Source organism: Carassius carassius, chromosome 1 (assembly GCF_963082965.1).
Source record: "Carassius carassius chromosome 1, fCarCar2.1, whole genome shotgun sequence".
NCBI lineage: Eukaryota > Metazoa > Chordata > Actinopteri > Cypriniformes > Cyprinidae > Carassius > Carassius carassius.
Window position 1 is genome coordinate 7,630,207 of NC_081755.1, and position 15,495 is coordinate 7,645,701.

At 36.1% G+C, this 15,495-nt stretch overlaps 1 protein-coding gene and 1 long non-coding RNA gene across 2 annotated transcripts; one reads left to right on the forward strand and one right to left on the reverse strand.

Annotated features, from left to right (window-relative positions):
- Window positions 1-544: 544 nt before the first annotated feature.
- Window positions 545-2,348, forward strand: LOC132105203 (uncharacterized). The gene is made up of 3 exons (XR_009423932.1): window positions 545-644; window positions 754-863; window positions 2,224-2,348. It is a non-coding gene; the product is annotated as an uncharacterized LOC132105203 (long non-coding RNA).
- A 7,777-nt stretch (window positions 2,349-10,125) lies between these two features.
- Window positions 10,126-12,865, reverse strand: LOC132105309 (interferon-inducible GTPase 5-like). Its single transcript, XM_059510449.1, has 3 exons — window positions 12,708-12,865; window positions 11,425-11,460; window positions 10,126-11,317 (listed from the first exon to the last, which is right to left on the reverse strand). The coding sequence occupies exon 3, from the start codon at window positions 11,312-11,314 to the stop codon at window positions 10,151-10,153; it is 1,164 nt and encodes a 387-aa protein (XP_059366432.1). The 5' UTR covers window positions 11,315-11,317; window positions 11,425-11,460; window positions 12,708-12,865; the 3' UTR covers window positions 10,126-10,150.
- Window positions 12,866-15,495: the final 2,630 nt, after the last annotated feature.

Sequence of the window (15,495 nt, forward strand, 5' to 3'; positions counted from 1 at the left end):
TTCATAACATATGATATAAGAAGCATCACAAGTGAGCTGTTTTGCTGAGTATCACGATTGCAAATACATAGTACTGTACAATAAACAATTAGTTAACAAGTTACTTTTTTAGACACAATATTAACTGTTGTTGTATTTCACCAACGAATATAGTTCCAAACAAAGACCAAAGCAAAACTATTTTGCTCATTTTCAAATCAAAACTCTCCAAACTTTAGCTAAATGATTCATCTTTTTGAACGGATCGGTTCAATGAATGACTCATTAAGTTATTTACTGCCACCTAATGGCGGATTAGTTTCAGGTTTAATAAGTAGCATTGCATTTTTCCAACATTTATTAATTGTATTTTCAAATTTCATGTCATTACACAGTTGTAATTTGGCACTGTTAATTATTTAATTTGATTGGTGGTACAGTTCTACAATGTAATATTACAATTTGTATTATAAATTATACAATTTATAATAGTTTGTTTATTCTGAAATATATGCCTTTTGGTTGTTAATTTTGGTGTCATTTACAGAACATAATGCTTTAAAGAAATCACAAGATTATTTTCTTTATGTCTTGTAGGTGCAAAGAATAGCAGCTGATGTGGAGAAATGTTTGATGCTTCAAGACTCTGAAGCTGATTTTATTAGGTAATGTATTAATTATTTAAATAATTTGATAAACTTGTAATTTAGATTACATTTTATATTGAAATACTGCATTGTAGGTTACATTATTGCTTATATTTATTCATTTCAGGTCCACCCAGTGGCTTTTGACTATTTGAGGGTCAGATGGTTGTGAATTCATACCTCAACATTGTGCGTCCCGGGAGCAGGCATCTTTTGCACACATTAATTTTTTCAAAGGTAACAAGTTTTACTTAAGTAATTTCATTTGTGAAAAAGGTTACTTATTTAAAGGGTTACTCCACCACATAATGAAAATGTAGTCATTCATCACTGTTAACTGTTAATGTCGTTCCAAACCCGTAAAAGCTATGTTCGTCTTCAGAACACAATTTAAGATATTTCATATGAGAACCGGGAGGCTTTCGTCTGTCCCACTGACTGCCAAACAATTAACAATGTCTAAGCCCAGAAAAGTATGAAAAGAATTGTCAGAATAGTCCTTCTGCCATCAGTGGTTCAACTGTAATTTTACGAAGCTACAAGAATACCTTTTGTATGCAAAGAAAACAAAAAGAACAACTTTATTCAACAAAGTGGTGTGACGACACCTGCTGTTGATTCTGTGAATTGCGGTTGGCACCTGAGACCATTAATTACCTAAATTGCCAGTCTACTGGAAACACCTGTGTTTGTGCCTTGGATGCTGTTTAAAAGATCACCAATTGACTGGGGAGAGTCAGTCTTTGGTTTTGGACTCTTTGGTTGTGTTGTATTCTGTTACTCTTTTCATTTTCACTTCAACACTACATTACACTTCACACCTGCATCTTGCTTTACACACTGACCTTACTGATGAATACAGAAATACTGTTATTTTCTTTAATTTTTTTCCTTCTATAATTTAGTGTTGTCTCATTTTGTAAGTAAATAAATATTACTTTGAGCTTATAATTTGGGTTTTTCGTGTGTCCCTTGTTTTGTTGCTTCCCTTGAGCCAAGGGTCGTAACTGTGGTTATTTTTTATTATGTCAGCCGCACCACACGGATACGCTGTTTTCGTTCAAATCAAAGCGTAAATAAACATAGAAAGCGTGTCCATGTGACCCAGCTGACACAGAACAGTCTATGTAGTGTGTGTCCAACAGATACTCTCCAAAAATGGCACTACACTGACGCAGAGGAGACTAGTTGTTGAATAAATCCTTATTTTAGTTTTCTTTGCATACTAAAAGTATTGTCGCCGCTTCTTAACGTTACTGTTGAACCACTGATGGACTATTCTGATGATGTCTTTCATACTTTTCTGGGCCTTGACAGTGGTATTTACTGGAGAGTCTATGGGACAGTCACAATCTTCCTGATTGCATCCAGAATATCTTAAATTGTGTTCCGAAGACGAACGAAGCTTTTATGGGTTTGGAACGACATGGAGGTAAGTGATTAATGGCAAGATTTTCATTTTGGGGTGGAGTAACCTTTTAAGTACTGGTAAATGCTGATTGTATTGTATAAGTGGCATTTTGACATTTATTTTATTGATATTGATAATAAATTTATTATTTATTTTCCTGATGCTTTTGCTTGTGTTTATGTGCAGATGTTTTCTTGGAATCACAACACTCACTGGATACAAGATGGACACATAGAGGCAAAACAAGTGGAAAAGTCTCAGAGAAGAGGGACAACCCTCATGTGTGTGCTCATCTCAGAAAGTTGATGGACTTTCAGTATGTATTTATTTATTAATTTGTCTTTTGCAGGAATATTCTTAATTTAATAGAACATAAGCTCAAACAACAGAATTTGTGATTTAATGTTGATTCCAGCTTTTTATTTTAATCCTTTTCTTTAAAACATATTTTTTTTTAACCAAAATTATACAAATTCTGTTGATTGACCTTCATTTTTATAGAAAGTTAATGTTCTACTCTGAATATGGTTTTTTTAGACAGTTATTTGTGATGCTATGCTATTTTTATGATAAGATTTAACTGTTGAAAGACTGAAATTTTATTTTACCAGTAAAAGCCTTGCAATGTCTTTCTGCCAGTTTTAATAAATACTTATTTGCAAAATCATTGACTTGGTTTTTATTCATTTGTAAATGTATTAAGATAGAGCTCATGATAATGCATTTATAGCAGTATTTTATAGTTTACTGTTAACATTATTCTTTAAAGCAGTTTCATTGTTAAATTATTACAACATCATATTGTATTTAGGGGTATTTACATGATTTTATTGGCAACTTTTGTTGCCAGTTAAATACTGTAATTTAATGAAATTACAAAAAAATGCTGTAAAATATATTTACAGGACTTTATTGGCAACTTTTTTGCAAGGTAAATACTGTACTTTAGTGAATTTACAAAATATTGCCGTAAAATAAACTACTAGTAAAATTCAATGTTACTGTAAAAAATACTACAAACTACTGTATTTCACATACAGCAATTAACTGTAATTTGCTTTGCAGTAATGTCCTGTAATCCATTTTACAGCAATTAACATCATTTCTACAGGATTTTATTGGCAACTTTTTTGCCAGTAAAATCCTGTAAATTATACAGTACATTTTTTACAGTGTACACTAAAAAATGGTCTGTCTCCACGTAAGATTTTTCTAGTTCTAGTCATTCGTTTGTTATATTCAACTAATCAGAGGTTTATATTAAATTTACATAATAAAATCTTAATATATTCCGCGCTCAAGCACATGCATTAAGTTTGCAACAAAGCACATGCAGAAGTAGCCTAATAATTGTGAAAAATGAAACATTTTAATTATTTATTAATAAACAAATGTTTTCTTGTCGGCTGCAAGATGAAATTCACAGTGCTGGCTCTCACCGACAGAGAAATGCAACATTCACAGATTACACAATTCATTTTCGTTTAAAAAACATTTCAAGCTTTCTGTAGATATTTTAATGTATGTGAGACACCACGATATTATGTTAACAAAAAAATTATAAGTTCATTATCAGGAAAAAATTAAAGTGATGAGACGGCGTCTCCCTGTCATTAATGCACATTAATACATTTTTGCACAAACACTTGAATATGAGAATTCATGTTAAACATATTTAGCTATGGCTTAATCAGAAGGTTACAATGACTGCAAGAGTCGAGTGGGATGTTGAAGGATAAGGAGTTTGTCTGTTTCTTTTACTGATTATTTTCGGGTTAAAGCATGATTTAAACAGATAAAGCACATTCACACGCAATCGCTGTCGCAATAATGCATTCAAACAAATTTAATCTTACAGTGCTACTACATTATCATTATCATTTGTATGAACACTTATAGAAATTGATGATGATGATGATGGTTGTGATCATGGTTTACTTTTGCTTTGGAATCTGTTTTGGTTTCTAGTTTGTTTAATTTGTTATCGTCATGCATTGACGGGGACTTGATATGTTGAGTTTTTTTTTTTTATTGTTGAGGGGGCAGGAAATATAAGATATTCTTCACCCTGCCTCCTTTTCATCATGGTTTTATAAATTATATATATGAGGATGATGAAGTAAGTTTTGTTGGAAAATATCCATGAATGAAATAAACATTATCAATCAATCAATCAATTATCAGTAGGCTATTTGATTTTGAAATCTTGAAGAAGTTAATCGATCTGTTTAGATAAAATAACTGACAAAAATGTAGTTTTTTCATCACAAACAAAATGTTCACAGCAGAAAGCAGCAATTAAATATTCAATGCTTACAATGTTATAAGTTTGGCATGTGATTTAGGGAAAAAAGTTTACACACAATAGCTTAAGCCACTTTGAAACTCTCCTGTTATTTTTTTATTTATTTTTTTATAGTCTTAAGTTATGAACATAACATTTCAATTCAATTCAATTCAATTCAAGTTTATTTGTATAGCGCTTTTTACAATACAAATCGTTACAAAGCAACTTTACAGAAAATTATGTTTCTACAATATTTAGTAGTAGCTAGTAGTTTGTGCACGTTTGACAGGATTTTAGAAAAATAAAAATAATAATAATAATACAAGACGTAGTCAGCTAGATGATGAACTATCAATATTATTAATTAATAGTAATTATAGGATGCAGTCACACATGTAGCAATAATTGTTAGTTCTGTTTGTTGATTCAAGGTTAGCATCATCTGGGGTCCTCTGAGGGTCAGCATCATCTCTTCTCAGGTGTTCTGGATCCAGACTGGAGCTTGTGTAAATCCTAGTTACCACGGGATGTAAATCCCGTGGCAAAACATAGAAACAAAATAGAGACATCATTAGCATAGCTGCTGATCCAACAAAGTAAAATTAGTTTAACCCAAGCTAAAGAATAAAAATGCAGATGCAACTACACTCACAATTTAAGAGATACATTATTCGAATGCTTGGCGAAAGAGATGCGTTTTTAATCTAGATTTAAACAGAGAGAGTGTGTCTGAACCCCGAACATTATCAGGAAGGCTATTCCAGAGTTTGGGAGCCAAATGTGAAAAAGCTCTACCTCCTTTAGTGGACTTTGCTATCCTAGGAACTACAGAAAAAACCAGCGTTTTGTGACCTTAGGGTGCGTGATGGGTTGTAGCGTGGTAGAAGGCTAGTTAGGTACGCAGGAGCTAAACCATTTAGGGCCTTATAGGTAAGTAATGATAATTTGTAACTGATACGGAACTTAATAGGTAGCCAGTGCAGAGACTGTAAAATTGGGGTAATATGATCATATTTTCTTGACCTGGTAAGGACTCTAGCTGCTGCATTTTGGACTACCTGTAGCTTGTTTATTGACGAAGCAGGACAACCACCTAGAAGTGCATTACAATAGTCCAGTCTAGAGGTCATGAAAGCATGAACTAGCTTTTCTGCATCAGAAACAGATAACATGTTTCGTAGCTTGGCAATGTTTCTAAGATGGAAGAATGCGGTTTTTGTAACATTGGAAATATGATTTTCAAAAGACAAATTGCTGTCCAATATAACACCCAGATTTCTGACTGTAGAGGAAGTAACAGTACATCCGTCTAGTTGCAGATTGTAATCTACAAGATTCTGTGTGGTGTTTTTTGGTCCAATAATTAATATCTCTGTCTTATCCGAATTTAATTGGAGAAAATTATTTGTCATCCAATCTTTTACATTTTTAACACACTCTGTTAGCTTAGATAATTGGGAAGTTTCATCTGGTCTTGTTGAGATATATAGCTGAGTATCATCAGCATAACAGTGGAAGCTAATTCCGTATTTTCTAATAATATTACCAAGGGGCAACATGTATATTGAAAATAGAAGGGGACCTAGGACGGATCCTTGTGGCACTCCATATTTTACTGATGATAAATGAGATGACACCCCATTTAAGTAAACAAAATGGTAGCGATCGGACAGGTAGGATCTAAACCATCTTAGAGCCTGCCCTTGAATACCTGTATAGTTTTGTAATCGATCTATGAGTATGTCACGATCTATGGTGTCGAACGCAGCACTAAGATCAAGTAAGACTAGAAATGAGATGCAGCCTTGATCTGACGCAAGAAGCAGGTCATTTGTAATTTTAACAAGTGCAGTTTCTGTGCTATGGTGGGGCCTAAAACCTGACTGAAATTCTTCATACAGATCATTTTTATGCAGGAAGGTGCTCAATTGAGCAGACACAACTTTTTCTAAAATTTTAGACATAAATGGAAGATTTGAAATAGGCCTATAATTTGCCAGTACACTAGGATCTAGTTTTGGTTTCTTAATAAGAGGCTTGATAACCGCCAGCTTGAATGGTTTTGGGACGTGACCTAAAGATAACGACGAGTTAATGATATTGAGAAGCGGTTCTTCGGCTACAGGTAACAGCTCTTTTAGTAATTTAGTGGGTACAGGATCTAATAAACATGTTGTTGGTTTAGATACAGTGATAAGTTTATTTAGCTCTTCCTGTCCTATATTTGTAAAGCACTGCAGTTTATCTTTGGGTGCGATGGATGAAACTGAAGTTTTAGACGCTGTAGAATCTACATTCGCTATTGTATTTCTAATGTTATCTATTTTATCAGTGAAGAAATTCATAAAGTCATTACTATTTAGCGTTGGTGGAATATTTGAATCAGGTGGCGTCTGGTAATTTGTTAATTTAGCCACTGCGCTAAATAAAAACCTTGGATTGTTTTGGTTATTTTCAATGAGTTTGTGGATATGCTCTGCCCTAGCAGTTTTTAGAGCCTGTCTATACCTGGACATACTGTTTTTCCATGCAATTTTAAAAACTTCCAAGTTAGTTTTTCTCCATTTGCGTTCAAGACTACGAGTTACTTTCTTGAGAGAGTGAGTATTACTGTTATACCATGGCACAGTACGTTTTTCTCTAATCTTTTTCAATTTGATGGGGGCAACAGCTTCTAATGTATTAGAGAAAATAGTGCCCATGTTGTCAGTAATTTCGTCTAATTCATGTGTATTTTTGGGTACAAATAGCAGTTGAGATAGATCAGGCAGGTTATTTGCGAATCTGTCTTTGGTGGCTGGAACAATAGTTCTGCCCAGACGGTAACGCTGAGACATATAGTTAATATCAGTTATACGCAGCATGCACGATACAAGGAAATGGTCTGTAATATCATCACATTGGGGTACAATATCTATAGCAGTAAGATCGATTCCATGCGATATAATTAGATCTAGTGTATGATTAAAACGATGAGTGGGCCCGGTGACATTTTGCTTGACTCCAAAGGAGTTTATTAGGTCAGTAAACGCAAGTCCTAATGTATCATTTGCATTATCAACATGAATATTAAAATCTCCCATGATTAGCGCCTTATCAACTGTAACTAGAAGGTCTGAGAGGAAATCTGCAAATTCTTTTAGGAATTCTGTATGTTTGAAACATTTCAAACATACTGAAATACTTTATTCACGGAGTGAAGGTGAAGCGTGTTTCTGGTATCAGAGCGCGTGGAGGGGAAGTTGTTGCTGCTCACGGACTGCTGCAGATGTTTCACCCGACGAAATGAAGACGACCGCGGCTGCACAAGCACAGCACATCCGCCAAAAATCAACCTGCTGCAATGCTCGTTCATCGAGTCGCCAAGCTTTACTTTTGTAGGTCGCATGGCAGTAAATAATTCGATAATATGACCATGCAGTCAATACAGATATTTAATAAAAACATTAAAACAAGCAGGGCTGTAAAATAAAACAATAAAAAACGCACGCCAGGTCTACACCTGACACAAGTGGAACGATCCAACAAGAGACAACAGAACACAGTGATGGATACACTGGACTCGGTCCCCATCAGTGAACTGATGCTCGTTCTGTCTATGATGAAATGTTCTGACACTGTGTTCAGATGATTTGACACTATAGTGTGATGTCATCAAGTTTAGACACACTTTTCGCTGTGGGGCACAGATGACAACTCTCTGTCCTCAGTCTGTCTCTGACTGCACAGTGCCGCTGGGGGAGGATCAGGCACTTATAAAGTGTGCTCGAGGTGGGGCCAGTGCGAGTGTTGGCGAGTCAGTCCAAGATATCAGGGTACGGGCTGTCCTTCAGTCTCACTAACCTAACAGCGACCAGGGAAAGGTGGGCAAGACTCACAGTTCAGTTTGGATGGACAGTGGAATGGGTGTTCATTGGGCAGCCCGGTTTTGCTCTCTCCACCCAGTGAGTGAGAGGTTTGGTTCCATGGTTCGGTTTGGGCTTGCTTACTGGTCTGAAGCTAACAGCAGGCTGGATTTGGGTGAGTCCTTTGATGGGACTCTGGTTGCTGTGTTGCCTGTCCCAGTTTTGCAAATCTCTCATCCTTATCAAAATAGTTGGGTGTTTTCAAGTGAAAGCCTCTTCTGGTTTAAAACAGCCTCTGAGACAACTGGTGGGTGCGCTTCCCAGAAAACAAAGGAAAACCACTTGAAAAAGGGAAAAAGGGAAAGTGACATGACATGCAGCCAAGTATGGTAACCTGTACTCAGAATTTGTGCTCTGCATTTAACCCATCCAAAGTGCACAAACACAACAGTGAACACAGACACACTGTGAACACACAACCGGAGCAGTGGGCAGCCATTTATGCTGCGGCACCCGGGCAGCAGTTGGGGGGTCCTGTGCCTTGCTCAAGGGCACCTCAGTCATGGTATTGCCAGCCCAAGACTCGAACCCACAACCTTAGGTAAAAAAAGGTAACGACGAAGGTTACTGCACGCTCCTTGGGTCAGGTGATGTCCACTTACTTGGTCCAGGAGTGCCACCTATGGCTATACCTGGCAGACATAAGGGAGTCTGATCGGATTCAGCTCCTCAACTACCCAGTCTCCCAGGATGTCCCTTTCCTGTCGATTATATAGGTCGGTAGGATGACTCTGCTGAACCCCTAAAATCTTACTACTAGTGTTAACTATTTTCACCAATGCAGTCTTTGCCTTCACATCAAGACTGTCATACCAGCATAACATAGCAAATGTTAAAACATACTCAATATAAGATTTATAAAATAGAGTCATCAATGATCTATCAACATTCAGATGCAAAAATTACTGAAGGTTCTTAGAACACTAATATATTGCATGTATAATATATTATATACTCTCTCGTTAGATCATCGGAAGTGGTTCTATGATAAGCATGCATAAAACAGTCAAATTCAACCGACAATATAAAAGAAACAGCAGTAATTTACACAATGAATATGTGTGTTCGTTCAAAGAGAGGTTTTCTTATGAACTTATTCGAGAAGAGTCCCTTTTTATGGGCATTATATGTCTGAAACTTGAGTGAAGAATTGCTTTGCCACATTCCTGGGAGCCATAAACCAGTGTTATCAGATAGTGTGCCTTTGGTTGCTATGGAACCGGAGGCCTGTTCATCCTTTTTTGTAGGTCCATAGACCCTTTGGTTAGATGAGGGAGCATGAGATATTTCAACATTGGAGGTCGGTCATTTGCCGGCTGGGATACTATTTATGTATTGTTTAGATAATTTTTTTTTTTATTGCTATGTCATACCATAGGACAAATTTATGGTACAGTTCAGTAAAAATGTAATGAAATAATTGACCCTTTATATTTTCAAAAAAGGTATTTACAAAAAAATAAAATAGATAATAATAATAATAATTTAATTTATCTGGAAACTAGGATGCCTTGAGGCTGAGTAAATCACAGGCTACTTCATTTTTGGGTAAACGAACCCTTTAAAAGGTGTATGTAATAAAGAAGCCGGTGAGGGTAGAAAGTATATTTGTTCAATCAGTAATTTATCAGTCAATACTTTTAGTATATTTAAGAAGTGAATTTACATTTACAAATACAATTAAATAAATATTGGGATTATAGTTAAACTGTGTATACAAATAGTTATCACAAAACAGCCGATACACAAAACACTTTTTGTATTTTATTAGTATATGGTTTGCTTGGACATTAGCATAGATTCTTTTAATATTATGAAGACAGTTTTGTTTTTGTTTTTTGCTGAACTCAGTATCAGCACACAATCTTAATATACATCATCTCATTTACTGAAAATGCTTACATGCTCTATTGGACATAGATCAATGAACAGAAGCAAGACCAGCTTCTTTTCTGATTACTCGAGCCGTATTTGCCAGATCATTTACTCCTTCTATCAAGAGGTACTGAGTGGTAGCGAAGGATATTCCTGCAGCAGCAGCACTGCCTACAACTGGAAGGAGACTCAACAAATATTCAACAGTAGCAATGGTAGCGAGCGCAGCAGACACTTGCAATCTGGCCAGTGCTTTTTCACGGATGGCAGTAACTAATTTAGATTTGGCCAGATCTTTCAGATGGGGCTTGTTAACTTTTTCGGAAAGCCTTGTCAGTGATCTATCATCCAAACCAAATGCATAGTAGCACCTTGTGAGGAAAAGCACGACCATGCCTGTATCACATGCTGCTGATAGACCAGGGAAAGGGACGACTGCTACAGCAGCAGAGACAGAAGATGCAGCCAAGATCATCCGTTTAAACATATTGATCTTCTTCTCAAGAGTTGCAGCAGAACACACTGGCCAGGCTTGTAGAAGAGCATACTTCTTGTGTTCTGGAAGCTCATCTTCGAGAGTGTTTTGAAGTGATTCAAAATCATATTTCTCCGAATCAAAAGACGATATCAAGAAAACTTCGGGGTCTCCCAGTTCTTTCAGGTTTTTCTGACAATCCTCTCTTATTATGGAAAGAACCTTCTGCTGATCAAATCCTTTTTTCTTTTTCTCTGAAGACATGTCATTATCAATCTTGGAACGAACAAAGTAAAAGTTTTTCTTCAGTTTTCTTATTTCTTTAGCCAGTATGATGTCATTCTCCGTGAACCTCTCTGAGTTAAGGATAATGAAGAAATCATAGGTGTTAAAATTGACATCTTTCAGGTATTTTTTTGCTTTGAAGTTTGGGCTTCCTATTCCAGGCAGGTCCCAGATCTTCACATTTGGCATTTCAGGATGTTCATACATGGCGGTCACCATTGTACATTCTAGGGGGCTAGTAGGTGCTGCTCCATCATCGTCATCCTGTAGACCTCTAAGTGCATTTACAAAGGAGGATTTTCCTGATCCTGTCTTTCCAGTCACAGCGATGTTAAGTGAGACGCTCATAAACTGGTCAAACTTTGTTTTAGCCTTTGCTTTAGCCTTTTCCAGAGTGGACTCGCCCGATTCCTTTATTGCATCAACAACAGCAGGGTCTTGATTTTCCATGTTCTGAATGGCAAATTTAAACATTAATGAACACTCAGAATTAAGAGACATAATACTTATATTAATAATGTAATTTAATAATGTAACTGCCAACATATGATTCTAATTACCTATATTTCTTGGTCCCAGGAGGAGTAATGAAACACCTGTTTTAAACAAAAAAGTTGAATATTAAACCAATGTGAAATAATTGTTCCGTCGACACTGAGCAACACTCATAAACACAAAGTCAACAGAATCATAGAGATCAAAAGTAGATAGATTTTACATTTATTGTAAAATAAATATATTTATTTAATTATTAAATTAAAATGAGATGTAAATGTATTTAAATATAAACAGCAATGTGTGAAAGTTTTTCCCAATATTAATATTCAATCTACCTTAAACTATTTTGAAACTTGCAGTGAATTTCTTTAAACTGTGTGCTGTAAATTTCCAAATGTTACTAGAAGAAGAAGAAAAAAAAGTTTGTCAGAACAAACTTTGATGTTAGATGTAGAAACCTAAATATATTATAATATATATTATAATATATATATAAATATATTTCTGGCTTTAGATAAGCCATTTCAGTAATTTCCAGTTAACTGGAACGCCCTTTGCTTGGTTAATCTACATAATTCATTCACAATTTTAAGAAGTTTTGGTCATCCAAGAGGACCAAACGTACATGTACACAGTTTCAGAAATGACAAACATGAGTATAAAAAAATGACACGAGTGAATCTGTTAAATTGTTCCATGCGTCATCCCTCACAAAAATTAACCATGGTTTCATTGTAGTAAAAGTATAGTAACCATGGATTTTGACATACTGATTATGTAGAAGATTTTCAGCGATCTTAATTCAATATAATATTCCTAATTATGCCTATAGATGAGAAGACATTATTCTACTATTATTCTTCAAAGACTGTGTGTGTTAAATGTAGAAGTGTTAAATGTAGCAGTGAGAGAAGAGTGAACTATTTGAAGACCCTGCATAAATGGATAGAATCTGTTCAAGACCCAGAAATACATAGTACTATTGATTCTAAACTAGCGGTGCTAATATTCAGTTGATTGCCTTATTCAGTTGAACGAGCCTGCAATCAGACTGGATTTTTTATACCAGGCATAAAGTACCATAACTAATTAATTTCAAACACTGAAATGCCTTAAAACAATTATTTAAGCTCTTTAAGTTCATTCCTGTTCTTCCTTATGCGCATCTGATAGTTTGCTTAACAATTTAAAACCAGAACAAATTTTGTTACAATAATAGTTTTCCCTTAAAACTAATAATAGTTAGAGTAGTTAATCTCAAAATTAACAATAATTTATTCTTAAAACAAATCACAGAAACAAAGAGCTATTTAATGTTACAGAGAGATGGAAGTAAAGTTCTTACCTGTAAAAATATACTTTCAGTATTTTAGGGTGTGCAATTTGAAAAGCTTGAAGATTTTATTAGAGTAATGCTGCCTTCACATCCTATCGGAAATATAGCAAATACAAGTTTCTGGTTCTGCACAGTACTTTCTGGTTTAAGATAAGCCATATCAGTAGTTTCCAGTTAACTGTCAAAATCAGCTGCAATGTTTGCTCAGTTTCTCAGTTTCAGGTTTTCCCAAAGTGGGGTTCACGAACCCCTGGTGGTTCATGAGAGAATTGCAGGGCGTTTGTGAGTTGGTACACAGTATATGTTGTGTATACCATACCATGGAAAAAAGTTATACATTGTAAATTACATTTATATTAATTGTTTTTGTAATAATAACAATAGCTATATAAACTGAAACTTTAAAATGTGCAATTAAGTTATTGAAATATTTACTTAAAATTATACTGAGAAAACTGCTTTCATCACTACCAATAGGCTATTCCAATTCCGATCTATGCCATATGGGAATGCCACTGCTACACTCCAGAGGCTGTTGGAGAGGGTCCTGGCAGGATTGAAGGAAGAATTATGTTTTGTATACAAAAATAACATCATCATCTACTCAAAAACATTAGACAAACACATTTAACATCTAAATATCATACTACAGAGACTCACCCAGGCAAATCTTACAATAAATGTCACTATTTCAAACAACAGTTGACATTCCTTGGACACATCATCTCAGCAAAAGGAGTTGAGGTCGATCCAGCAAAGACTGACACAGAAAATGCTTCAGGGTTAAAAGGCCATTGCATATGCTTCTAGAAAACTATGAGGGGCCAAGGTAAACTAGTCAACCTATGAAAAAGAGTGTCGGGCAGTGGTGTGGGCGGTAGAAAAATGGAAACATTATCTGGAGGGAAGTACATGTAACATCTACACTGACCATGCTGCTCTTGTTTGGGCTTTCAATAGCCCTAAAACCTCATCTTGCTTGACCCTCTGGACTCCAAGGCTACAACAATCCAACTTCCAAGTTCATCATAGAAAGGTTTACCTGAGCAGACGCCTTGTCCCGGACCTCTGACTCTGTAAAGGCAGAAAAGGCCCACTGCTTGGTGATAAAGTCAAAGAGTTCATCTGACATCCCAAACACATTAGAAGAAATATCTCAATCCAAAATAATGACACATCCATCTCTAACCTACAGGCAGAGGAGAGAATTAGGAAGGGACAAAACTAGCAATAACCTTCGAGGATCATGAGGCAGTGTTATACCGCAGAGTACCTGTGAGGAATAGTGGTGACAAGTTTCAACTGGTACTGCCCCAAGCATTAATACCTGGGTTTCTTCACTACTTTCACTATAATCTCCTGGGAGGTAATCTAAGACAGTTAATGACCCTGTAAAGGATTTTAGAGGTGGCTTAGTGGCCGAAACAATGGCTCAGAGCTTCGATTCTATTCGGATTTGTCAGCTGGTCTGCTGCAGAAACGCCACGAGTTCGCAACCATGGGTAAAGCTCTGGTCTGTATCAGGGATTTTCTATCCGGCCAGACTCAGGTGTCTGCACAACGGATAAATTAAAATGTTCAATGATCCAAAGTCAGCCAAGGCTTTCCTGGAATCTTTGGATGATTAACTGTGACGGGGCTGTATAAATTAGTGGTTACGTTATAAGCTGTTTCATGGCTTCTTGTGTCATTTTGTGATTTCTTTATATTATCTGTGCCTCATCGTTTGGGGATGGGGTCTTGGGGAGAGAATTTTTAGGGTTTGTTTCATGTTTTACTTGTGGTACTCTTCTGTTCATATTTGGTATCTCATAATGACATAATTTGCTGTATAATTTTGCATGTTATCATTTGTATGGCCCTACAATTGCTCTTAAATTAGTAACTTAATATGTTAAGGTTATAGGTAATGTAATTAAAAGGAAGAAAATTTGAACATTCCAATAACATATATTTATCATGCTACTACAGGAAACAAATTTATCTGATAAAGAACATATTAAGTTGAAAGAGATTGGGTTGGTCAGATTTATTTTTCCTCTTTTACATCAAATAATAGGGGCATTGCAATTCTTATTCATAAAAATTTCCCATTCATTCTTGAGCATGCAGATTACGATTCGGAAGAAAGATTTGTGTTGATTTCTGGCTTAATTAATGGAAGACATATCACTGTAGGAAATGTATATGCTCCAAATACAGATTGCCTTAATTTTATCTCATATGCAGTCCTAAAATTTAATCGGCATTGCAAGAATATTGGTTCCCTTTCAAGTGTCCTGTGTCCTCTAGGGGTCGCTATAGGGAACACCTCGTCATGACCCGTGTTTGAAGCATACATTGAAAAACACCAACGAGTTGGCCGGCGACAGCCTCTGCCTCTGATGTCACTACTGGCGTGACTATAAACAGGCTCCGGGAGAACACGTCATTCACTTCTTTGTCTTCACTGACTGTTCTGTTTGAAGCGTGCATCTGAAAGAACTGGTAAGAGCGATCTTTCTCTGTCTATCATGGCGACTACTAGCAAGCGTTTAGACAATGTGTGCATCTGTGTCGGCATTATTTGACACCTGATGACACACACGACCTTTGCCTCATTTGTTTGGATGAAGAACACGCACGCAATGTCTTTGAGGAGGCAATCTGCGTGCATTGTAAGCGTTTTTTCAAAGAAAAAGCTCCGCTCTCGTTCGTCTCTCTTTCCGGGAAAAAAAAGGAAAAAAGGCTGCCTTCTGCTTCCCACAGTTCAGGACCCGCCGCTGCTGAGGCACGGAGGAGAATGAGCTCGTGGCAA

What these genes read in the sequence shown, in the direction of transcription:
- LOC132105309 (XM_059510449.1), bottom strand. Translation starts at nt 11,314, where the DNA reads ATGGAAAATCAAGACCCTGCTGTTGTTGATGCAATAAAGGAATCGGGC.